General features: G+C 32.0%; 2 protein-coding genes across 2 annotated transcripts in view; one reads left to right on the forward strand and one right to left on the reverse strand.

The window, feature by feature from the left end:
- The window catches only part of LOC135193967 (U6 snRNA-associated Sm-like protein LSm6), a 388,927-nt gene that overhangs the window by 93,311 nt on the left and 267,683 nt on the right, over positions 1 to 27,933 (forward strand). The window lies entirely within an intron of this gene.
- Positions 456 to 27,854, reverse strand: LOC113397706 (uncharacterized). The gene is made up of 5 exons (XM_064218672.1): positions 27,657 to 27,854; positions 10,320 to 10,428; positions 8,218 to 8,289; positions 1,799 to 1,961; positions 456 to 1,582 (listed from the first exon to the last, which is right to left on the reverse strand). The coding sequence occupies exons 2-5, from the start codon at positions 10,349 to 10,351 to the stop codon at positions 563 to 565; spliced, it is 1,287 nt and encodes a 428-aa protein (XP_064074742.1). The 5' UTR covers positions 10,352 to 10,428; positions 27,657 to 27,854; the 3' UTR covers positions 456 to 562.

Consider the following 27,933-nt stretch of genomic DNA (forward strand, 5'->3'; position numbering starts at 1 on the left):
TCCTACTTATGATCATTGACAAACAGATCAATGTACATATTTAGAATATCACAATACATTAAAATATTTACATCGAAGTAGTCACTGGTTTCGAAGATTTATAAGTAAGTATTAGTTAACTTCATACAAAGTAAATAGTCACCTTATATTTAAGTTAATATTAATTTGTGACTAGATATTAATTATTGTTCAGTTATTAAGTACATTTATTTGATTACAATCACAATATTTAGGTACATCGTTTGAGCAAAAGAATACTGAATTTTTTATATGTTTTTTTTTTTTGCTAATATTCAACACAAAAAGAAGGATCATGTTCGTAGTTTATATTGCAAAAAACAATTAAATAAATATATATTTGAATAATATACAGATTGTACTTTAAATACGAAACATTTTATTGAAAAAATTGTTTATTTTTATAAGTCATCTCAGTCGACTTACGTAATATGCGAGAAGTCCTTACTAATAAAAAGGTCGTATTTAGAAGTACATACGTATTTTCTTAAAATCTATCATTGGTCGCCTTTTCTAACTAAATTATTTCCATCACTTAAACCTTTTAAAGTCTTTCTTCTGAACTTTTTCTTATGACTAATGGCTTTAATCTGCTCCTAAATTTAACAAGGCGTTTACTAACTTTGCCCGTTGAAGTAGGATTTCTTAAGTCAGGCATAGATTTGCTTTCATGCACTGGGTTTTGATCTGAAGATTTCGTTACAGTGCCGTAATATCTTGGCATGCTGAAGTCGTTCATTTGCAACATTAACGCCGACTTTTGTTTGATACTTTGCAAGCTCGTTTCACCCTTATATTCGGTTAAAGAAGGACTATCAGCAAAGAATCTTGGTAAATTATTACTTTTAATAATTGGCGTGTCTGGAAGCGAACTCAATTTAAGTTCGCTGTCTGCTAAGGATGGCACTCCGACAGTTGATTTACTTTTGGTTAGTGGAGGCTTATCAGGAACTAGATGAGCCGGTATGTTCAAGAACGATGCGCTTCTATGCGGTACTCTTGCGAGGACTTTGTTAATTTTATTCGGATCTATATTTTTAAGACTTTCGACTCTGTTAAGATTTGGTTTTGTAAGTTTACCCGCACTGTCCATTCTATCTAACGTTTTCGAGCTATTTGTTCGAAGAATTCCCTTAACGGTTTCGACTCTTGGTAATGTAAGTGAAGTCGGCGTAAGTAACACTGAAATAGGGTCATACTCGTATATGGGATGCTGTGTTGTTATTTTATGTTCATCTTTAATTGTTACTGTGCTCGGTTTTATTACATCTTGCTTCCTAACAGCAACATTCATAACTAATCCTTCTTCAGTATCTTGAGATTTATTGTCTTCTTCTTCTTCCTCGATTTTGAATATGTCGTGATTCATAAGAAGTTCGTCTTTGAACATTATTTCAAAATCAGTTACTGGGGAGTCGACTTCGTCTTCGAAGTAAACTTTAGTTCTGTTTGGTTTGTCTGATAAATAATCTGGTTCAGACTTCGTTTCTAATTCGTCTAACGAATTCGTGCTTCCTTTCTTTAATTCATGTTCATCTCTAAATATCAAGGACTTAGAGAAAACCTGTAATATTATTTATTGTAATTATTATGTTATTCATCTTAAACAATGATGTATCAACAAGCTAAATAAACACTAGTGGTGACTTATTATCCAAAAACAAGTTTTAGATATGTGAAGATATTTAATTAGTATCAGTTAAATATATAAAGCATTTAAAATATAATATATAATTTCACTGTCTTCCTAATGGTTAGATAATAGCCTTTCTATATTCACCTCGTAAAGCTTATCGGCGTGTAGGGGAAGTTCATTGATCTCTCTACCAACGATCGCTCCCTGCGGCAGGTGGTTATTGTTCATCGGTTGTTGGGTGACCACACTGTCGAGACTTGCTCCCATATTCGAGTAGCCGTTCGCGTAAGTTTTATCATTTTCCAAACTGAAAAGAAGATAGAATTAAATGTTGAAATCAGTTTTGAAACACGTTCTAATTTAAAACAGCAGCCTTCAAACGGAATGTGAAAATATATGATTTTCTTTCTGAGCATTCAAATCCTTGCAGTGCAATGATTTACTCTTAAGCGTTTCTAACGCAAATCGGCGTGGTAGTGCTCTATTATCGATATAAGTATACATTGATTTTATTTTTTATCGATAACAATTTTAGATATCACTTATATAGTACATGCAAGAGAAAATTTCAACGAAAAATCCATAAATAAGTTTTTCTTAGTAATATTTTTATATTCGTCTGTGGGCAAGTATACATTGATTTTATGTTTACTAGCTTCAGTCATAACGTTGTGATTAAATACAATTTTTGTAACAATTATTTACTTCATTTACGTCATTATATATAATACACATTTAAACAATATCTATAGCAATTTACCTTTTATATCAATAAAATACCAAAATGATTAACATTTAAGTATATTGGTATCAAGGTATGTTTCAAGTTAATATTTTTAAGTTGATATTAATATATTTATAAAAATGTTGTAACAATAATTTCATGTAAACATTAATATCAATATACAAGAAAAATAATTATATTTTTAATGATCATATAAATAAGGTCAAGTTAATTGCCTTTGAACGAGTTTTGATTTCGAAAAACATTAAAAACGCGTTTTTGAAATTATGTACTATGAGACGTATTACCGTAACTACGTATGCTAATAACTGATCTGTCTTACATACAAACTAACGATTTAATGGTAAAAGTATATTTTAATTAGTTTATGTAAACATTACAATCCAATTACAAATCAAATGAATTTCCTGTTATCTTTTAAAACTACAAACTTTATCCCAATACAAACAACCATCTTTATCTACGTTGTTTCTCATTGTTTCAAATAGATTAGTTATATAACAGGACCTATTCACTCACGAAAGCGCGCCCCTCCACAATATTTATCGGCTGACGTAGTATGAGTACCGCTCATGCTTGCAATATGTCTTAGAGTGCGAAAGAAGACCGCGAAGACAGTCTGTCTGTGAAGACAGCGAACACATGCAAATTAGACTAATTTTACTCTGTTTATTTTATAACACCATTATAATTTGAAATGGAATTATTGATGTATCAAAGTTCTTCAAAAAATGGACAGACATCTCTTGCGTAAATTAGAAATAATAAATATGCTTTATATATCTAATATAATCTGTGCCCATAATGTTTTAATTGTATTCGAATTACCGCTACGTTATCTGTTGTGAATAAATCGTTATGTTTAAACGTTAAGCCGATTGTCAACGATAATATTACCTAGCTTTCTTTACTTAGAGATATGATAAACATTTATAATATTATGACACGAAAATCTTAATGAAAACAACAGATTTAAAAAATATATTAAAATTCTTGACAGCGACATTACTTTGATGCCGTGGTAAATGCCGGTATTGCCAGTGTGCGGTGCGATTCTGTTTTCTTTTTTTTTTTTTTAGAAATCAGACAGGCAAACGGCTTGACACAGTAACATTTTAAAAAAATCTAATCAAAATATACGATAAATTTTGTCTGTAGACTTTTTCGAGCACTTTTCGATCATCGTTTTACAAGTTTAGTTTAAATGTTACCGACGGTTCCAACAAGAAACTCGTTCGTTATTATATTACATCAGTTATATTGCACAATACGTATATACAAGTGAATTGTTAACACTGCTAGTTGAATTCGAAAGCTATTACTTCCCCTGTCATACCCATGCGTTCCCAGCAGTGGAATCTCAAATATCGTAACTCATGTACTTGTACATTGGTCATTGACCTTTGAAATCGGAATACAACAATGGAAATCATTACTGTTTCCCTTTTTGAAGTGGGTGATACCTACCTATGCTTGCATTTAGATGTACCACTAGTTATTAAATTCATTAAATTCCATTTTTCAATTCCACAACCTTATTTTACTAACTAGTTATAATATTTAGAATGGAATCATTTATTTTCTTACCAAAATGAAAGCCTTAACCAGTTATGAAAGTAACTCATATTGAAAGCTTATCCCAATATAGTACTCCAATAGTAGGTTGATTCACATGTGATAGATTTTCATCTTAAACGCGCAATTTGGTTTACTTGATAAGGATTTGTACAAGTCCGTTTGGACATTCATCACCCGCTCACTCATCAGATATTCTATCGCGAACAGAAATATCCCGATGAGTTTCTTTCGCCGGTTCTTCTCAGGTCCGAGGTGTTAAATTCCGAACCGGTGGTAGATTTTTGACTATCAATAAGCAAGTCTAAACACTTCTATATTTAATAAAGATTTTTGACTTTGACTTTGACTTGGTATTGTTGTGTCGGTTTAAAGTTTGATTGAGCCAGTGTAACTACAGGCACATGGGACCTCTATCCCTGGTGCCTGTAGTTAAATGGTATCTTAGCTCCCAATGTTCGTGGCGCATCGTGATGTAAGGAATGTCTATGGGCGTTGGAAAGTTTGGCGGGGCATTGGCGTTGTAGATAAAGGAAAGATTTTTACAGCGTCAATGTCTGTCGGCGGTGATGATCACAATCAGGTGGCCCAATCGCCCATTTGCAAAGTGTCTTCATAACAATTGCATTCGTGGCCGAACACGAGTTCAATAAAATTGCAATCACATGAAAATTCAGTCGTGTGGTACTTGTACTGAACAGGCAACCTTCGGTAAAATTCACGAGTTCTATCTAATGGACTATCTCAGCTTCCCGGTAGTAAAATCCATCTAGCATTCAATAGACCTTACAATATCAGAATAAATAAATGTTTCATTGTAGAAATTATAAGGCAATGTGTACACATAGCGCACTAAGCCTTATTTAAACAATAAATTAGTAAACAATTGTAACTTGTAAACAATGTTCATTGTTCATTCATTAATTGATTACAATGATTTTATTTATAATATATTTACGATTGTTTTTATTAGATACAATTCTTAAGTACTCGTCGTAATGACTTTGTCAAAGAAACCCTTCGATTGAAATTCTGATCGTTTGATCGAAAAGGCGAGACTTTTACAAACAAGATAGGCTTTTGAAATATAGACACGAGACACGCAGGGCTCGAGGACTTAATAATAAATGGGTGTAACTTTACGACGGTCAATATCGTTGGCGGAAGTCACAGCTGTATTAGAAACACGAAATCTTGAATTACTTATTAGTTAATGGTATCGCAGTTAAAACGGGCGTGTAAATAATAAATAAGGCTTACAAAATGCACTTTATAGTCTCTGAATATAATGAATAATTATTAATTAAATCAAACAACAAAATTATGTAGAGGCGAGTACGCCATTGTAATTATCGCGCGAGTCTCGATTCCCGACTCCATAATTTTTCCGTTCACGTAAGGCGCTTTTCTAACCGTTCGCTACACAAGCATGTTTATATAGAAATCACTAAATTAATAATAAGAAGACAACCAAGAGCCGAGATGGGCCATTGGTTAAAACGTGCGCATCTTAACCGATGACTACGGGTTCAAACGCTGGCAGCACCACTGAACTTTCATGCACTTAATTAATGTTTATAATTCATCTCGTGCTCCGCGGTGAAGTACAGAAGAAATTCTAACACATGTGTATCCAAAAACTATAATTTGAGTAGTTCGGAATGTTACAGGCGAATCATCTCATCAAGGGGAGGTCTTTTGCAAGAATAAAACGACTACGGAATACCATTATGTTTCGCATAAATAGTTTCGAAAAATACAAGAGATAACCTTGTACATCGCAACTAACACTGTCAGTAGTATATATGTATAATATTGGTTATTTACTACTCGATATGAGCCTTATCACAAGTGGAAGATGTATTAGATTACAGCTGTTATCGTTTATCATTGCTAATATCACCTTTGAATGCGAAATACAAGGGCGATACTGTAGTTCAGCCCTTTTTCATATAACTGTGTGTTGTATGTTACATTAGACACTAATCATAAATGAATGCGTGATTACTTGGTGGTAGGGTTTTGTGCAAGCCCGTCTGGGTAGGTACCACCCACTCATCAGATATTCTACCGTCAAACAGCACTAGTCAGTATTGTTCTATTCCGGTTTGAAGGGTAAGTGAGCCAGTGTAACTACAGGCACAAGGGACGTAACATCTTGGTTCCCAAGGTTGGTGGCGCATTGGTGATGTAAGGAATGGTTAATATTTCTTACAACGCCATTGTCTATGGGCGGTGGTGACCACTTACCATCAGGTGACCCATTAGCTCGTCTACCGATATTATAAAAAAAAATGCGTGAATAAGGAGAAATATACATTGTGTATTCTTGTTTTTACGTTTGTTTGTTTCTTTACTTTAATTTTGCGTCCTTTCATTTTTGAGTTTCCTTAAAAAATAATAAAATTATAATCAGATCAATAATGCTTGCTTCCGTAATGCTTGCTCTGTTGAATCTAAATTTCTTCTAAGATGCACGTGATCATTTCGGCATCGGCAATGCATATGGAAATTTAGTATTTTGAAAAATTATATTTTTACACATTCTCCAAACGAATCATTAAGACAAGTTAAAGACGAAATCAGATTTACTATCTGTTGAATGATTTTATGATCTGACTGTGACTAAGTGTCTCATCACCAAGATTATATAATTGCCGAGTTTCAAACTGGGCGTCAAATATATTTTAAAAATTGCAATTTGATGTTTTTTGATATTTTACGATTATTTTTTAATCTGTAGGTAATAGGCAATCTGGTACACAAATCTTTTTTCTCATACATACAGAAACAACAAAAAATGTAATTGTCTTATAATACCTTAGGTATAGTAATGAAATTAAATTAATGCATATGTAATTATATTAATAATTGGCATTATCACCTTTGTATAATTAATTGAAGCATTTAACCTGGATACTATAACTCGGTTTTACTAATGTCTAAAATACAGGCTCGGCCCAGTTAACACGCATGAGTTCGTCTTTTACTAAAACTTGTTTTCACATCAACATTTATACTAAATTGAATATCATATGTTTGGTATTAATATAATATATTTTTATTATCATTGAATATTGATCAGATATTTTATAAATATCTATATATTTTGGGTACTAAACAGTATTCAAGCCAAAGAGCTACAACATTGTCACTGTTGTTGCTGCTTGTTGACTTCCAGGCAGGAGACATAACTTACATAAGTAATTGTATTTAACTAACATGACTGTATTTTTGATTTATTTGTTTTGACTTGATTGGTTTATGTGTTATTTTTTTTCATATTACTGTTCTGTTGTACTGTTTGTTTCCAAAAATAAATAAAATAAATTATAGCACCCAACCATCAAACCCACATAACGCCATCAAGGGATAACTTTAAAAAATAATCGGGACTCAAACGGTACCCATACCAAATTCCATCTACATCGGTTCAGTTGTTATTTTTTGAAGAGGTAACAGTTACTTTCGCATATATAATATTAGAGTGGAAAAAACAAAAGCAGTCTATGGCTCCTTGAAAATCCTTCATGATATTTTTATTGATTGTATTTTTATATGTTAAAAAGAGTAACTATTGAGCTTCTTGCCGGTTCTTCTCGGCTTTACTCAAAATAGTTTGTTAAATGACGATTCAAAAGTGCTTGAAAAAGTCTACTTGAATAAAGTATATTTTGATTTTGATTTTGACTGGTTTCATTAAGACTGGCATATTATACTATTACCTATTTTTTGAAGACCAGTATCTAGTAATAATTTCTCATTTATAACTATTATTAAATCCACTAGTTTTCGAACGTGAGAGGGCGGGGAGATGAGGGGAGCATTAGTCTGGTGTTAGAGTTAAAAAGCAGCATTTGTGCGCTAATTCAGTCTGTAATCTATCTCTGTGTCAAATATTAATCTGATCAGAGATTGAGTAACAAACATCAATCATCCAAACTTTCGCATTTGTAAGATTAGTTAGATAAAACCCTGTCGTTTTTTCAACAACATAAAGGCTGGTCCTTTTTTCTGCCAATATGATTTATCGCTTCATTTACTTAAGTTTTTAATGGGAGAAAATCTCATTTAGATACAGCATTACCGAATTTCATTATATTTGTCTGAAGATTCAACGTGATCGTGTAAATTGGTTGTTTGACTTTTCAACGCCGAATTATCGATTATAGCCAGTACTAATGGTTACTACGTAGAAAATACATCGTCACCATATAAACCTTTAAATTTTTTTTATACTTACTTATAAGTCGCGATTTTCTTATCGAAGCAAAATCTCTCCTCACAACAAGACCAGTACATACTTTCCAGACAGCTGAAAATAAAAAAAAAAACACTTCTATTATTCATGTGACAAGAAAATCCGTATCCGTAACCGTATCCGTAACCGTCAATCGCAATCATAATTGTGTTCCTCTTGTCAGATCCTGATAGCAAAAGTACTGATTAAGATTTACTTGGAATTTATACAATTCAATGTCATTAACAACTAAACTATAAAATGTGTATGTGACAACTTGTGTAAGTTACCTAAGTTGGTTAAACTTGAAGATTAATCGTTTCTAAATTTTGCATGGCAAATATATTGAATGTTTTTAAGTGTGAATGTTTTTTCTTAAATAAAAATTTCAAGGTCAATTTTGAAAACAACAAATCTGTATGAAATGCATATATGAGTGGAAACGCTTCTGACGTCGAATTTCTGATAATAATATCGGTACATGACTAGTAGAAGTGTCTGGGTAGGTACCCAGATGAACAGGTGGTGATCAGATATTTTACCAACAAACCTACCCAGTATTGTTAGTGACTACAGGCACAAAGGACAAAGATGTCAGTTACAAAGGTTGGTTTTTACAGCACCAATGTCTATGGGCAGTGGTGACCACTTACTATCATTTGGACCATTTATCCGTCACCGTCCATCTAACTATAACATCAAAAAAGACTTCAAGAATAACGCCCAAAATTAAATGAATATCTTGAAATATTGAGAATTTATTGTTTAATCCAAAATCCTTAGAGCTGTAACATTCCGTCTAATTACTTTGACAATTTTTCAAATATTCCACGTTGCATACGTGTGTGTGTGTGTTCCATAATCAAGCTAATAATATTAGAAATACGAACGTGTGCCTTCTATTATGGACATTTCTCTTTCGTTACACTTATATCGCCACTTAATGCTAAGCTATGAATATTAATAAGAATGATCACTCCATCATAATACGTTATGTCAAAGGTACTATTGTATGTTACGTCTCATCCAGTTTTCTCATCAACAATCAAGTAACTACACATCTGATCCTAACTTTGTTAAACTCATAAAATAGACTCTTAGTACTGATATACTCAATTTATGTTCCATAATTGTTATAAATCTTATTATGAAGTTAATTATACCTTTAAAAATCTTTTATATTAAATTTACCCAATTTTGTTTTTATTTTTGCAAACGACTATACGGTTTTCCCCGTGTTCAAATTATATGATACACACCTGTTTTAATACAAGCCTACAGTTTTTGAATTTGGTTGACCTTGTGCTTAGAGTTTTAGCGTAAAAAACTGGATTAGCTACTGTTATAACATAATAATAATTATTGAATAATTTTGGAAATTCGCACAATAAACAATACAAAAATATCCACCTTTATAATATATATTTAAATCAAAATAATTATGACTTATTTCTTTAATGACACATCATTTAATACCAAATTATTAAATCGATGCTGAACACGTTAAATCACTGATAAAAAAAACACTTAAAACATCCAGTAGGAAATTAGTATTTGAGAAACATTATTATTCATTACAACAAGTAATACGACTCCAACAGATTTTTGAAAAGACAAATTTTCCGTTTTCATGCTGTGCTTATCTAGACAGCTTGAATGTTATCATGATTGAACTCGGAAACCCCGTTCAGACGAGGAAGATTTACGGCAAATCTCGAGATAACAACCAGTTTGTGTAATCTTACTTAAGTGCATAAGAACAATGGTAGATTACTATAAAAAGAAAACAGATCCTATACGGTTATATTAAATTAATTCTTGTATAATTTTTTAACATCCGAAGGCTGACGGGTAAATTATTCACCTCAAAGTCACCTTCAGAAAAACCGCCACCGTAATCATTTTAAAATCACTTCTCATGTCCCTTGTAACTTTAATTGGCTAACAGTTTTAAGCCGGAACTGATAAAAGTAAAGATTATAAGTGGTAGAATATTTTTTGAGTCGGTGGCATCAATAAGGTCAATCAAAAAAGACTAATTAAAAGATCGAATCGGTCGAAGTTCAGTAATCAGTCAATCTAGGATAGTATTAAAGTGTACTTACTACTGGCATGATTTGCAAATATTCAACAACATGGTGATAACTTCAACATAGCGCTCGCAGGTTGACTAATTTCACATCTTACTCAAAAGATGCCGCATTATGTAAAAATCTGTAAAGAAATAAAATAAAGTTTAATAAAATAAGATTTAATGTTAACTAATCTGTACCTAATCTTCTTGTCTCAAGATTATGTGTAGGATGGTTTTGGGGAAAACGATCATCCAAAATTTATTTCTATCAATATTTTGTATTAAATGGTGAGTAAATCATGGTGAATTTTGGAACATGGAACCGAATATGGTATAAACAGTCAGAGCACACAGACAAGAAGGTTTTTAGTTTATTCCATCACGCAGATTCAATTCAGTTGGCTTACAAACGAGTTAATCCAATAAAATTAATTAACTCCGCAATTTTATGTTTTGCAATCCAAAATAAATAAATTCAGAAACATTCAAATCAAATAAATACACAATATAAACTAAAAGCTATATTTAAAATAAATTGACAAGTCAAATAAAAACTGAAATGATTAATAAATGTATGTGTTCGAATTAATAAACAAGACTCGTATTAAGTCATTTTATGAATATTTCTAGACTCGTATTTCCTTATATGAAACATAAATATGATGTGGTAATATATTACTATAAAACGCAAGTTAATCTTATGTTTTATTACTTTTAATAAATTACCATGTACTTGAAGTAAATAAATGATTCTATAAAAAATAATTGAAATAATATTGATTTTTTGATAAATATATGTATATTATTAAAATTAAGGATTCAGAAGAATTTTGGTAAATTTCAGAAAAATCTTCTATGAATCGTAAATGTTCAACATCTATGTGCAAAACTATAAAAACATGTCGTATATGATGAAGTTTTTGCTTTTCAGGGTTGGAACTATGAATTAGTAATTTAGATAGGCTACGATGAAAAGTGGTTCCGATTTTTATTAAAAGCTGAATGAAGAATTTGCACCATAAAGACATCGTACGAATGGTATAAACTTACCAGATTGCATGAAATTGAAAAGCAGAATTCTAAATATTTGATTATTTTATCTATGTGAAAATCTATATGAATATAACGGACTCATAACAAATAAAGCAAAGTAAAGCCTGTAAATGTCTTGCCTAAGGCCTTCTCCATTTGAGTAGAAGGTTTGGAACTTTTCCTAATAACGAATGATAACGACACAATTTAACTGAAATTAGACACATGCAGGTTTCCTCACGATGTTTTCCTTCGCCGCTAAGCATGAGATGAATCATAAACACAAATTTAGTACATGGAAAATCAGTTGTGCCTGGGGTTGAATACACAGTCATTGATTTCGTTGCACGCGTTCTAACTATATCGGCAAAATCTCGTAACAAACAGCATCCAAAATTTTGTGAGATGATTTTAAAAACAAAATCTTTAAGAGGAAAATAAATTGCTTAAATATAATGATGGAAATTATATTTGAAAACGACCGACACAAAATCGTTAGTAGATAATTATCTAAACAAGTTTTTATTTGAGATAAAAACACTTGGAATCGAATGACGTTTTTTCTTGTTTGGTATGTGAATTGATCTCTATAATATTAATATTAAGAAAATAAACTTTAAGCATTCCGTTTTTGTGAATATTACAAAAAACGCTGAATACATATATATTAATTTTATCATTTCGTATTATGATCATTTTTTTAGAATCATTAAATAGAATCATACAAATACTTGCTTCGCCTGCATGTGAAGGGGAGAGAACATTCCAAATTGCTTGATGTTCAATTGAGTAGTTAAGATACAAAAACGTATCAAACATACGAGCGAATCTTCGCATTAATAATATTAGCTGGGATATTAGTAGCAAATATATTATATTACTTTGAATACATAGTTTAGTGTACGAGTTTATTATACGAGGAAGACGTTATCGCATTAAATATGCTGTTATATAATAAGTTATCGATTGTTTAGCAAGATTATATATATTATATTATAGTAGGTATTGATATACATTTTAAAAACAATAGTTTATAGATATGGCCAAGTGGATTGGACACGTTTATTACCAGTAGAAAAAAACAAACTCATACACCGATGGGTTTTCACCTGCATTGTTTGTGGTATTATTAATAATGATGATGTTTAATAAAAACTACTTTGACATTATACGAGTTAATAAGTCTTGCAATTTACAATAATGAAAAATCGTGACAGTCGTTTAAAAATAATCAAACAAAAAGCTAAAAGACAATCTTTTAAAGGTGGATCATCCTTAGTAGAAAAGGCAGTCTTAGCTCAGCAACGGTAAAGAATAATTATGTAAATTTGTGCCTGCAGCACCAAATACGTGATAGAAATAGTATTTCTTAAAATATATAGTTCTCACTCTCTCATGTCAAAATCAAAATATACTTTATTCAAGTAGGTTATTTTACAAGCACTTTTGAATTGTCATTTTACAATTTATATTAAGTGGAGCTACCACCGGTTCGGAATGTAGATTCTACCGAGAAGAACCGGCCTAATATTTGACTCTTAATTCTCTTACAAGTCTATCGATTTAACGAATCGCCGCCGTGAATATTTTACTTCAAAAACTATATTTCACTATATAGTGTATTTAGGGTGCATAGATCTATTGTAATTTAGTATATTAGGAATTTTTAAATACCCTTATTTTTTATGGCTTTTGGAATTCACAATAATTGTAAAGTCATTGATGTAGCTTTTTATTATATCTGATATCTGACATCTGACGTTTTGACAATCAGCTGGGCAAACTGATTGCGATCAAAACCCAAATATAAAATGCATGTTTTTTTTTGCTTTATAATAAATTTATAAAAAAAAAACAATAACAGCCTTTAAATGGTCCACTGGTTGACTTCGGTCTCTTCTCCTTATGCGGAAAAGGCTGGTGGCATATTCCATGAAGCTGTTCCATAGGGGATAGGTGGATACACATGTGGCACTGGCTCTGTTTACCTAACCGAGCACGGGATGAATTAAAAACACAAATTACGACTTACCTGTGTGAGAACCCGCCCGTTCACTGGGCCATCTCGCCTCTTTATTTTTTTATACCTAGTTTAAAATCATTGAATTTAATTTAAATTTAAATTATGAGGTTAAGTATAACAATAGTATGATGCCCTTTATCTCGTCAATGTAGGTCAGTTACGAGGTCGCATTAACATACAATAGAACGGTTATGATTTAGTTTTCTTATTGTAAAAGCTGTGTCGATGACTAAACACTTGATAAATGATTTTAGGTTAGATTAAAGGTTTCGGCGTTAAGTAACTGTTACCTTATATAATATACAACCGTGTAATCGGGATTGATATTAAATGTTGCTAGTGTTATTATTTCTCACGATGATTCCACACAGAGTGTATTTTTTATTTTAATCTGTGGTCGAAATTGGATTATCATTATATAATATGAATTAGCATATTTTTTTCTACTCTTGTTTTATTTTTTTATTATTTATAACAAAGCTCGTCAATGACAAAAGAAAAGAACATCGGTTGACAAACAGAGAAGAAGAAAGTATAGAATAATTAATATTATGAGGACAGTCTTGTTAAATTTAAAGTCTACCAGGTTCCCGTACAGAATTCCGGGTGAAATAAGATTTTTTTATTACTTTCACGATCGCAGCGCCTGCTACCGGATCCAATCTATACCATTCAGGTTCCCACTCAAATATACTTAAAAATATTATCGAATTCGGTCCAACCGTTTAGGAATTCAATTACAAACACACGTTCAAATTTATATATATTAATATTTAATAATATTTAGTGTATAAATTCTGATAACATTATCATAATATAATATATGAATATGATATCCGTGACAATTTTAGCCCAGACTATTAAAAATGAGCTATAAATAATACAGCACATAACCAAAGGAGGAGGCTCCTTAGGAGGATAAAATAAAAAAAAACTGAAGCGCAGGATCAACGACCTCATAAACTTTTCGTGCAGAGCACACCTGGCTCTAGCAACTCCTAAACTCCGCGTTCTACCTACCAATGAGTTTTTTAATTATTTATAACGTGAGTTCTTTATGTGAAAAGTTTTTGTTTATGTCGTACGTAGGAACTGATAAATGAGCTACCGTTTGGTGAGTGGTGATCGCACTCCATTGGTATATGGTAATGTAAGAAATGATAATCACTCCTCATATCAGAAGAATCTAAGAACTAAGATAATACTAACACTTTTCCTTGTGCCTGTACTTACACCCTTACTCACCCTCAACCCGACTACAATAATACTAAGTATTGCATTAGAACATGATGGGTGGGATATCCAGACGGACTTGCTCCAAGCCCTATCACCATACGCTACGGTTTACGACCACCAACCCATTATAAAAAAAAAAAAACTGATTGTAATCACAAACTAAGGAAACAATTGTAACTGACTTTAATTAAAAAAAATAAAAACATACAAAGCGGATATATAGATCAAAGGATAAATAATTAATAAAGGTTTTATGCAAAAATAAAAAAACAAGAAATATGATATGCCATTATTTATTTATGTTGTTTCAAATTTCACTTCAACTTTGACTTATTGAATTCAATTACATTTTATCGCGAGAACGATATTTATAACCTCATTAATATTATAAATCAGAACCTAAGAGTGTTTGTTTGTTTCTTGTTACGCTTCCACGTCTTAACTGTTTAACTAATCATGACATTTTTCATAGCTTTTTTTATTTCATACGTGGCAAACGAGCAGGAGTCTCACCTGATGGAAAGTGACTACCACAGCTCATGGACATCTGCAACACCGGGGGTTTGCAGGTGCGTTGCGGCCTTTAAGGAAGGAGTACGCTCTGTTCTTGAAGGTTCGGAAAAACCGCCGGCGAAAGTTGGTTCCGTAGAGTGGTTGTGCGAGGCAGAAAATGTCTTAAAAAACGTGCTGTTGTGGATTTTTAAGACATGTTGTTAGGGGTACAATAAAGGACATCAGCACCTGCCCTCACTCACACGAAGGCGATACCAGTACGGAAAACTAACTAATTATAATCTCGTGTAGTGACACGATCGAGGCAGTTTCGTAAATCAAACTAGCCACTGCTAGCTTTATAATGCTACAGAACTGTACAGATCCCGTGGTCTCATCTCTGGTTGTAACAATAGATTTTTCGTAACACCGCCAATTTCTTAATAGGAATTAAGATGAATGAAGAATGCTGCAATTGATGATTCGGATTTGAACTTATGACTTTAAGCTCTATGAGCCAGCCACTATACTGAAGTGGCAGTTATAAACAGTCATGTAATTGATAAATTAAATTATAAACAGACTCACTCGTGAGAAGCAACTACCGAATCGTACAAACGACATTGTTTTCACTAACCGATTCTAATTGCTTATACAAACCACATACATAACATTGTAAGCAATTACTAGCACAAATAAAATCCAAGGTATTATTAGAACGTAATTTCGTTGGAAGTTCTTTTAATTCGTTAGTTAGTAACAGACCGCAATTATTTCGTTTATTTCACCGCTGTTTCAATATGGATTGGCAGATTTAGCAGATATTCATTAAAAATAATATGCTGGTTTCCCTTAGGATGTCTTTCTTTAAGGCTGAGTTATAGATCAATTTTAGCGATGTTCGGTGTCGATGTCGGGCTCGAAGTCGCAATAATTTGGAATCGAAAATTGAAACATCGTTATTGATGGTAGTTAAAAGAAAAATAAAAAAATATATATTGAGTAAAAGACATTTTTCTAATAATTTTAAAAGTAATATTACATTTTTACATTACAAGCCTGTAAATGTCCCTGATGGGCTAAGGTCTGCTCTGCCTTTGAGGAGAAAGTTTGGAGCATATTCCACCACGCTGCTCCAATGCGGATTGGTGGAATACACATGTGGCAGAATTTCGTTGAAATTAGACACATGCAGGTTTCCTCACGATGTTTTCCTTCACCGCCGAGCACGAGATGAATTATAAACACAAATTAAACACATAAAAATTCAGTGGTGCTTGCCTGGGCTTGAACCCGAAATCATCGTTTAAGATGCACGTTTTCTAACCACTAGGCCATCTCGGCTCTAAGTATAACAAAGAAATATATTGTAACGTAATATAGTCTACTCGCCAAGAAGAGAGCAGAGACGGATAAAAGGGATTACAGCATAAAAGAGCGTCATGCGATCTTGTAAAATCTAGATTTTGGTCAATATTTCTCCATCTCCAAGTGCTCTTAATAAATTAAACATTAGACGTTAGATTTTTTCTATTCCTAATATAAAGTTCATAATACTATTTTATATCGAGTTTAAGGATAATTATAAATAAAAATGATAACGTAACACCTTTATAGGAGGAAAATGTAAATTGTTTCGTTAAAACGTTTTCAATATGTTTAGGTTTTTATTAAAAGACCCGTTTAGAAGATGAATTTGAATAAATATTTTATAGTTTGTATACTTTTTAATAATTGTCTGATATCGGGCTAAAAATTATGTTATTGTTAACCGATTAGAATTGTCAACAACGTTTTTCAACTTTCGAACTTGTAGTCGTAGTATGTAATGTACAGTCTTGTTACTTTTTCCTCAAAACAGTTGATTACTGAAGTAAAGTAACGATTCGTTAAATAAAAATTTTGATTGCCAAATAAAATAAACGTGTTTTTTCATGTGTCACGTACAGTTATAACCATTTTAATAGCGAAGCTTAGCTAAGCATCAAATATAAGTGAAATAAACACGTGAATCTTAAAAGCAAATCGCCAGGAGCGACCTCAAGTACCACTGAGTTTTCACGTGCTTGTATCGTGAGGAAAACTGCATATGAGTAAGTATTTGACCTTTCCGAGAAGTCTATATAACTTTATAAGGGTGATGAAACACAATAATTAGAGTCACGATTATAACTGATGAGTATTTCGTAACTACAGTGATATTGGATGACGTCATAAATATTTACGTCAATGCTCCGAGAGTATGGATCCCTCTGAAATATTCTCTTATCAAAAAAGGTTGTACTAAAAATTTTTATTAACATATATTTTTTATTTTACTAAACACAAAATTAAGTGTGTGATACTCAAAGTATCCGTTTCTATTATAAAATTCCGCAGATATTTTTAACTTTGCCGTTTCATAAATTCAAATCATTTTTAAAAATACATTGGAAAAGAAGGCATATTATTCGATACAAGATTATATAGATGATAAAAAAGCGTGGAGTTAATGCTTGTTGACTTCCAGGCAGGATATATAACATACATATATAATTGTATTTAACTAACATGACTGTATTTTTAGATGTTAAAAAAGAGTAACTACTGAGTTTCTTGCCGGTTCTTCTCGGTAAAATCTACATTCCGAATCGGTGGTAGCTTTATTTAATATAGTTTGTTAAATGACGATTCAAAATTGCTTGTATAAGCCTACTTGAATAAAGTATATTTTGATTTTGAGTATCAGTCTGTTAATCTCAAACAGGTTTAACTAAAATTTTAATGTTTGATATTATAAATTAATAAAATTAGTTACACTTTCGTCATTTTCTTATAGACATTTACATAATTTAAAGCAATTTAATTTTAGTAAATTAAAGCTTGAACTATTGTGCATTATAGAGTTCTAGAGTTTATAATAAAAACAGAGAATATTTATTAATTACGATAAGTTGTGTTATCGGTACCTTGATCGTTTTTTGTTTTTTGATTATATTTTTCTCAAGAGATGTGTTCGTCCGTGCCTTTGATTACATTTTGCTCCAAAGTTAAGATTAATTATAAATACTGTAGTGTACGAGGTTGACTTAGAGCCAAACTTTCAACTTATTATATCTAGTTGAGTTGTTTTTTTACTATCTATCTATCTTTATATCTAACATAAACAATAGAACACGCGCCAGAAAAATAGAAAAGAGAATCTCAAGACGTATACTCACATACGTACTTCAAATTAGTAAACTATTATTTAATACAAAATAAATTAATAAGAATTTTTATATTTGTATATATAATAATTGATTTATTTTATTCATCCCGAAACTTAAAGATCTCAAATATCCACAACAAGTGCAAAATAATGTCAAGTATTGCTTTATAAATATATAAAAGAACAATAGTCTCACCTTCGTTAAGTAACTTCCTATTGCAAAAAAAAAGAAACAAAAATAGACATATTTTTGACGCAAAAACCCTGCAACCTTCGAATCGACCGCGTGACGCTTAGACTATTCGAAGAATTCAGACAATAGAATTTTGTCAAGGTTTACAGTAATTATATGACGAGATTAAATATGATTCAAGAGGGAATTCTAAATTAACGTTTAACAGAATAATACAGAAGTATCTAAATCATAATACATTTACTTACTTAATATATAATACAATGCCATCCTACCATGGCAAATCCATAGAAACGACATACTGTTACACTACGTTGAACGAAAAGCGTAAGCGATGGAATCCCGGCCTTAACGGTGTTTTGGGCGCGAAAAAACTATTCTCTATGAGTGATCTAGCGCTCTGTCTTAATAGTTTGATTAGATGTCATTATAAACATGTCTCGCTGCAGCAAACGTTGAAACTATTACCAGTATTTTAACGAATTGTTTACAGGAACATTCTTCTCTGAGATAATTTGTCAATGTTAAATTTACGTGAAATTGTAAAAACTTCGTGGTAGGGCTTTGTGCAAGTCAATGGTACAACCAAGTACAACCCACTCAGGTATTCTACCGCCAAATAGCAATAGTATTGTTGTGTTCCGGTTTAAAGGGAGTGAGCCACGGACATGACATCTAAATTCCTAAGGTTGGTGGCGCGTTGACGATGTCACTGGGAGGTGGTGACCTAGATTAATCACAGAAAAAAACTATATTAAATATCACACAGGGAATCCAGAATACTTTTTAGTTGTATCGTTGTTTTGAGTTCCTGTGTCGTGAACAAAAGACTATTAAAATAATTCCATATGTAAGTCTTTCCGGAGACATAAGTCAGAATATAATTTGTAATATCTCTACAATACTGACAACAGTAATTATTGTATATTAACTTTCATTTTATTTATTTATAGCAGGAAGGCAGGTATGCCTGACGGTATGTCACCTCCGCTTGTATTAAATGTTACACTGTTTCCGTTGAGATTATGTAATTTTATTTTTGTATATATTCTGTCTAACACACCATAAACAGAGACAGAACAACGTAATACAGACTTGATGTAAGAGATTTGTGTAAGGGCTTTGGGCAACCTTATGAGATAGCACCGCTCACTCATCGCTTATGAAATCGGTAAATAGCACTAGCATTATTGTGTATACGCACAATGGATATACCTTCTTAGTTCCCAAGGCGTGTTGGCACTGTAAGGAATGGTTTATTATTAGACTTAACATCAGGTGTTCCTTTTGCCAGTCCGCCAACTTAGTGTTAATTAAAAAATATGACATTTAGCTACTCCTGCTACCCATACGAACATACAATAATAACAGGCTGTTTCTACTAATTACACATAAAAATTTAACATACTACTTTACATTGAAATTAGAAAATATCAATACAAATATATAAATATTCTTAGCGTTCGATACAATTTTGGAACTCTTGAACTCGGATCACACGACTTCGAATGGCAACGACCAACCTTGGCATTCATTTTTAAAGTTTTTGAGTATGAATTTCGTCGCTCGAGGAAATGAGGACGTTTAAGTGAAATGCCACTTAGGATATAATTAAAAAATAATTATTGAAATTAAGAATAGTTTAAAAATTAAACAGTTGTAATTATGTTAAGGTGAACCTCAAAATAATTATGACTTTTGAACAATGTTTGTAATAACTACATATATTGTTAACTTCGTATAACAATCCAATAATGTATAATTTAATTAGTTTTTTTTTTATAACAAATGCAAAACGTTAATTACATTTATTAGATCTAAGTATTATTTATTTTTAGATTGATCAATGATTTATTTATTTCTGTCTTCTTATATTTCTTACGTAGGTTATAAAATAGAAATAAATTGAAAATAAAAAGTTTATTTTAGACTTTAGTCCATATCTGTTAAGTATATAACCTGAAAACAAAGTTAAAAAGTCTTTTACCAAATTAAATTAAAAAAAAAAAACACACACACGTTTCAATATTTGGAGTTTTAAACAAATCTGTCCTTTATAATATATTCACTTTTTTTCTAAATACATTATATAAAATCCTACAACATTCGGTTAACCAGCAAACAACCGGTTGACTTGTTTCTGTCACAGTTGATCATTGCAACTGTTGAAGTCACGATCGCGGTTCTGATTCCATCTCATGTTAAATACTTATGATACCCACACGTATATACAATAATATATTATGGTTTTGTACTGATGAATGTACTTGATATAGAGGAAGGGGGCGACCAATGAAAAGATGGATGTATTGTGTGAAAGATGATATGGCTGGAAATAATGTTACTTGTGAGATGACGTCAGATAGAGTAAAGTATGGAAGAAGAAGACATGCACAAAGCCTATTTATTAACAAAGCATATTAATATGTACTTATATCCATTTTAATAATTTTACTTCCAAAGTTCCGATAGCAACAGCATCGACAGTCATCGCGAATCCGTAGTGAATATCACAGATGATTCAAGACCCCGACTAATGATATCGCGTTAATTCAATGTCAGTTTTTTATTTCGCTTTATAGTGGTAGAATATTTTGTATGGGAATACCCACGATGTTTCTTTCGCTAAGAGATTAATTATAAACACAAACTAAGCACACGAAAATTCAGCCGTGTTCTCGGATTTGAACACACATTCTTCGGTAAAAAAAAGACCATCAGACTCGAATATTAAAATAAAAATTATAATGAACTCGTTTCATTAATAGTAACAGACAAAATATACCATAAAATTAAAAAAATAAATAAAACAAGTACCGCTTTAAAACCTTTCCGACGCTTCAGTCACGTCTACTGAGATAGAGACTATTTTTTATCTTGCACTATTTGCGTTGAATATGCATCCGAAATCAAACAACGTATCCTAGTGAATGTAATTATATGACATTTATATATTTATCATTCTATAATGCACGTGTTTTATCACCCGAGCTGTTTCGTTTCTTATTTACTTTAGTGTAATTAATATGTTTCGGCGAAATATGAGTTGAATCCACGTTCCGAAACGATGAAATTGATTTTTTATAAATAATATCATAAACTAATAGCACTGTTTTCAAAATCTATTTTGTAAAAAGAAGAATCAAATTAAAATAAATAGGTTTGTTGGTACTTGAAGTGTTATTCATATTTAGGCAACCTGATGGTTAGTGGTCACCACCGCTCATAGACAATGGCGCTGTTAGAAATATTAAACCATTGCTAATACTAATTGAACATGTTAAACTGGCTCACTCACCCTTCAAACATTACTGAGTAGTGCGCTTTGGCGGTAGAATATCTAATGAGTGGGTGGTAGCTGTCCAGTATAACACAGCCCTACCATCAAGTAAGATCTTCTCAAATCGTCTTGAACATTTGATTCCATTACTTGATATTAAATTGAAATAAGGAAGTTTAATTTACTCTCTCGTCTGACATGTCCTTTGAAGTTGAAAAATAAATTGTCAATTGCAGTTCAAAAGATAAGCATATTTTATGATGAATGTGTCTGGTAACACTGGGAAGAAATGTTTCGTTGAATTCCGGAACAATTATATTTTGTATTTTTAAATCCTTTTAAAAAAGATTTTATATATATTTAATTGTATTGAGTCTGTACTTCTTTTGTATGGGCAAACCAATTCGCTTTTGTTCTTTTCGTTTTGGTTAAATTTCTTACGGCGCCAATGTCAATGGATACTACTATATGAAATACTTGTTAGTATCAAGTGGCCTAATTTCCCTATTACATAAAAATATATTTTGAAATGTTAAATTTGATTACATTAAGTGCATAATTAGTTGTCACCCTAATTCAATATATCTAAAGTAATTATCATTTGAATACAATTCAGTAGCGTTGAATTAATTTATGAAAAATTAATTAGCTTGTAACGGAATTGCGAAATATATTCAATTTAACAAATAAATTTAGAACGTTGCTTAACTTTCACTAATTTCTCGTTACTTTTGAATATAATTTAACCGTGTAATTATAATTTACAGTATTGCCGAACTATTCTGCAAAAAATCGAAACTCACCGCAGAACGCGATCCTAAATCTCATAAAGTGAAACATTAAATGAAACAGACATTAAAATTGCGTATCACAGTGTCAGTTTTCAACCTTTCTCGAGTGAGATACGACGTGAGTACTATAGTGAATAACACTGCTAGCTTCGATGACATTTAGATCTACTCGTATGTTACTTGGACTTTGTGGTAATAATGGTTGATTTAAGTAGAAAGATGTATACGGTAAAGCAATTAGCTTATTAGACGGTAACTCTCCCCTGTATTATAAATGTGACTATCATTGTTTTGTCCCTTGCTTATAATTATACTAGCTCACTAAAGCTTGCTTCCCACAGCCTATGATTTCTTGAGCCACAATGCACTAGTATGCCTGCCGGAAAGGCTAGTGTCGTAATAACTTGCATATTCGTTTATATGTCTATATTACAGCTTCCAGATCTTTTAGGTATAAATGGTGACCAGCAAATTTTAATTAAAGACGTTAAGTATTAAAAACGGGACGTACGGAAAACATTAATATATGATTTTTAATTAACGAAAATATTATAAATACATATAGGTACATATAAATATTAAAAAAAAACTCATTAATGAAATAAATATAAAAATCGTTTTTAGCTCAAGACGCGTCAATTAGAATTTCACAAAAAAAAAAAAAATTTAGAGAATACGTTTTTGTTGTTATAATCTATATTAAATGCTCAACAAATATATTTAGCAGAATAATAATTAATAATGAACTGGTGAAAATCGTCGCGTGATATCGTCATAAATAACAATTTTTTACTTATTTGTAATCGATAATAACTGTTATAATTTATATACCTTAAAACACAAACACATGCTTTTGCAAATTTATCTGTAGGCCTTTTTAAGACCTACAATTTTCAAGTACATTGTTCAGATGTAGTAAGCCATGTAAGCATACGAATAGTTATTTAGATAAACCACCGTCATAGTTCACCCATTCTGTACAAAATATGTACAAATTACACATAAAATATTTTCTCATTTATCGCTCTTGCTATTAGTGAAAACTGTATCAAATTACTGTATCCATAAATCCATAAAACTGTATCCATTAAGTGGCTTAGAAGTAATAAGCAGATACAGAGACACAGGCGACTTCATTTTATACTATTCGTAGATTTATTGTTATCAGACAAAACTTAAAACAGGCCATTAACAGTCCAGGTGATAATGAATGACTTAACATTTTTAAATATATTATATACGCTTCAAGAGGACACAAACGGCGACAAGCAAGGATATTTGAGACTACAAACTTATAACGGCGATTCAAAACAAAGATAACATCGTTGACAACCCAGGAACCCGGAATCCACTAAGATAAATTATTACGCAAGCAAGACGACTGGCAGACAACAATAAAGAATTCCGCTAATCCGATCCGTAGGCGCCTTAAGCATACCCTACACGTTCCCGTCGACAGACTCATTGTTGACAACATTAACTTATTAGGTAACACACATTACACCAATCGGTGAATTCGGGGTCCCTCATTAATTACTCATCAACACCTAAGCTTATGACGACGTATTATACACACGTAATTCCAAACTCCCGACACATTCACAGGAGGCACTCTTAGGACGCGCCTACTCTGAGCCCTTAACTAGTCTCTCAACACCTAACTTGAGTATTTTAAGTCACCTCCACGCCCAGTGACGCTGTAGAGACCATTAGGGCCAACAGCCTAACATTCCGAAAAAAAAACCCATAAACAAAAACATGCTGGCATCGAATTACCAAACTGGATCAAAAATTGGAAAGATAGATGATACATGATAAGAAACTATAGACATTTAAACATTTTCTATGATATTATTCGCTTATAGACATCGAAATAATTACTCAGCTATGTGTCTAGTGTATTATAACGCTTTCTCTTGCTTAATTACGTAAGATTCTAAGGACAAATCAATTATTGCCAATAAATGACACGCCATTACGAATACGCTATTTATTGTACGTACTTAGTTCCTTCTATTATGACTTCTTTGAATTACCAAAACGCATAAAACAAGCTATAATTATGTAATATACGGCTTCAAGCACAGAAAATCAAATGTCATCTAATCTTAATACCCATTATTTTTCACATATACTGGTAATTGTGTCTCATCATGATAAGAGCCAAGAGTGACTAATCATTGCTGAAGATTCAGCATTCAAACCCCAAGCAAGCAATATTTATAATAATTTATTGTATTTGAGTTTTCAATTAGTCCCTTGCACGCTGATAGGAAAACTACACGTGTCGGACGAAAATCTGTCACATGTATGTACAGTCGGAGTAAGAAAAGGTTCGTCACCTTAAGATCTATTTTCGTGTGCATAGTATGACCGATAATCTGCTTTACCGATTGAGTATAACATATTGCGTCGCAATGTCATAATAAGTCGCATCTAGCAAAGAGTAAAATAGCGTTTAAAAGCTATAATAATAAGAGATAGAGTAAAATAATATATACTCGCATCTAGTAAGCCTCTAATTGTTCCAGTCGGCTGTCGGTCGCCGTCAATCGGGATGATAATTACCAACTTTTCACGAAACCTCATAGCCCTTCGTGAATGCTCGTGTAACATTGGAGATTAGAGCATTGTCTTGTCTCTTATAAAAGAGAGTGCATAGTAGTAATCCTACTTCCTACAAATATTATAAACGTGAAAGTTTGTGTGTATGGATCTGGCTGATTTCTCTGAGGTATGGATGGATGTTTGTTACTCTTTCACGTAAAAATTACTGAACGGATTTGGATAAAATTTAGCACACAGATAGAATATGTATTGGAATAACATATAGGATACTTTATATCCCGGGAAAACATAAAATTTCTCGGGGACGCGGGTGAAACTACAGGACGGAAGTAGTAAATAAAATTGTAATTATGGTAAAATTTATTCATTTAAACAAATCTTATTTATTTTATTAAAAACGAGTATATCCGCCATTCGTAACAATCACAGCTTGTAGTCGCTGTCGCATTGATCCAACAAGGCGAGAGTATATGTCGGTTCCTCTGAAGCCCTCCCAGACAATTCGGCAATGCTCTATGACAGCTGCTTTGGTTCTATCGTTATTATTTATCCACCGCTGCACCATCAAACTCCATAAATTTTCGATAGGTTTTATCCGCCGCTTTTGCAGGCCAACGAATCACCACCACTTCCCGGTGCCGATTGAACCACTCATCACACGTCACGTCATTACATTAACCGTCGCTTAAAATAACGGCCGAATAATATTAAAATCGTTTTTATTCTAAGACTGCAATATATTGCAAGAAAATATATAAAACTGACAGACTTTGACAATATAATTTAAATCTTGTAATGACTAATTAGGCCATAAAAAAGTTTTTATGTTGATATGACACTAGACGTAGTCCAAACATGTTACGCTATTTTGAACCAAGTTATCATACTATGTTGGTTTAATTTTATATGCAGTTATCTGTTTAGTGGTTAAGTTTCAAAAGGTACTAAGAGTTTACGACTTGATAAAGGAATGAATGTGAAAACTGACGAAGGTGTTCTTACTCTGACTGTACAACCCGTATTGGGACAGCGTGGTGCTCTGACAACGCGCTTGCCAGGGGAATAAAATATTATGACCCTTGTGCGTGTAATTACACTAGCTCACACACTCTTCTCTTATTAAATTAAATTAAATATTGGACAACATCACATATACTCTGATCCCAATGTAAGTGTTATGGAAAATCAGAAGTAAAGACGGTACCACAAGCATCCAGACCCAAGACAACATAAAAAACTAATGAACTTTTTCTAAATCGACTCGGCCGGAAACTGAACCCTTGACCTCGGAGTGGCGTACCCATGAACCAGTATACACACTACTTGACCACGGAGGTCGTCACTCTTATCACCAATACCACTCTTCAAACCAGAACACAACAATAATAAGCTTTGCTGTTTGACGGTGGTGTTGTAAGCTAAGTGATTAGTGGTCGATACTCACAGAGGTGACCTTGCACTTAGTACACTATCTTCGTGATTAATCAGGTATTTCTATTTCATAAAAACTACTTGAGATTTATCTTAAGAATTCACGAACATGTCCTTTTTTTAGTATTAGTAATATATTCTTCTATGATATCATATTTGTTGACATTGTGAAATTCATTGAAATATATTGATATGAATGTACAGTGCGTTTAATGTACTATAATATAAATTTACTTCGAGGTCTTTTTGACGATAACGTAGAGGATATAAAATTCTTAGAATTGATCTCAGAGTATGACTTTATAATGTTTTGCCCCGAGATCATTTTAAATTTGGAACAAGCATTCTAAATTTAAAAATCACTACTATAGAGGCTGGAAAACCATTCGATTATTATCTGTTGCTGCTATCTTGTTAAAAACTACGAAATAACCAATGTATTAGGAGGCACAAGGGACGCAACTATTGACACATTGATGTGCAAATGGTAAAAAACTTAAACATTCCATCATCGTCAATGACCTTGGATATGTGGCTGTAGTTACACTAGACTCACCCTTCAAACCAGAACTCAGCAAGACTAAGTATTACTGCTTGGCACCCACCCAGATAGGTTAGCACTAAGTCCTATCACCAATAATTAATTTTTGTATTAATGGTATATTTAACTGTTTATACTATACTATGCCATTCTTAATAAGATTAATTAATATCTCTAAGGATTTACTTCTCTGTCGTATCCCATAGATCATACATATATCTTATCTCATTCACTTATCACAGTAAAACACAACACAGACAGCCGCTTGAATGAATGGTCAAAGGGGTTAATATGAATTCAAATGAAATGAATGAAATTAAAATGAAACTTCAATATAAATAATTATTATCATTATTTACAACAACAAATTCCTTGATTTTTCAAATCTGTTCTTGGTCGAAATTTTATCGTGTTCGAAATCCAATAATTATATTATTAAGATTTAAGATAATGTAAAATTATAAAAAAGTAAAGTTAATACAGATTCATTATTAAATATATATGTATATAGAAATATAAATAATTAATTAAATGTTAATCTATACGTCTAATGAATAATACAGAGCGGTATATTGTTTAATAAAAACTTACCACATAAACACCGAAATAATTTCTATAAACACTTATTGGATATAAATAACACGAAAATCACAATTAATAATCACTTATTTTTAATCTTATCACATCCAAATTATAATTGATTTTTAACAACCGTATGTATAGCAGTACTTGTTTTTATCAGAAACGCGATCGAATATTTTTGTATCAAATGGTTCCAGAGCGGGTACTACGCGCTGCGTTCGTAGTGAAACTGTTGAGTGTTGACGTGACTTGAGTATTACTTGTGATTCATTCAAGAATCACTTAG

The sequence above is a fragment of the Vanessa tameamea genome, chromosome 23 (genome assembly GCF_037043105.1).
Source record: "Vanessa tameamea isolate UH-Manoa-2023 chromosome 23, ilVanTame1 primary haplotype, whole genome shotgun sequence".
Lineage (NCBI taxonomy): Eukaryota > Metazoa > Arthropoda > Insecta > Lepidoptera > Nymphalidae > Vanessa > Vanessa tameamea.

Coding starts and splice junctions, on each gene's coding strand:
- LOC113397706 (XM_064218672.1), bottom strand. CDS start 10,351: ATGTTGTTGAATATTTGCAAATCATGCCAGTA. Junction 8,290..10,319: donor ATTTGCAAATCATGCCAGTA/GTAAGTACACTT, acceptor TTTTATTTTCAG/CTGTCTGGAAAGTATGTACT. Junction 1,962..8,217: donor AAGAAAATCGCGACTTATAA/GTAAGTATAAAA, acceptor TCTTCTTTTCAG/TTTGGAAAATGATAAAACTT.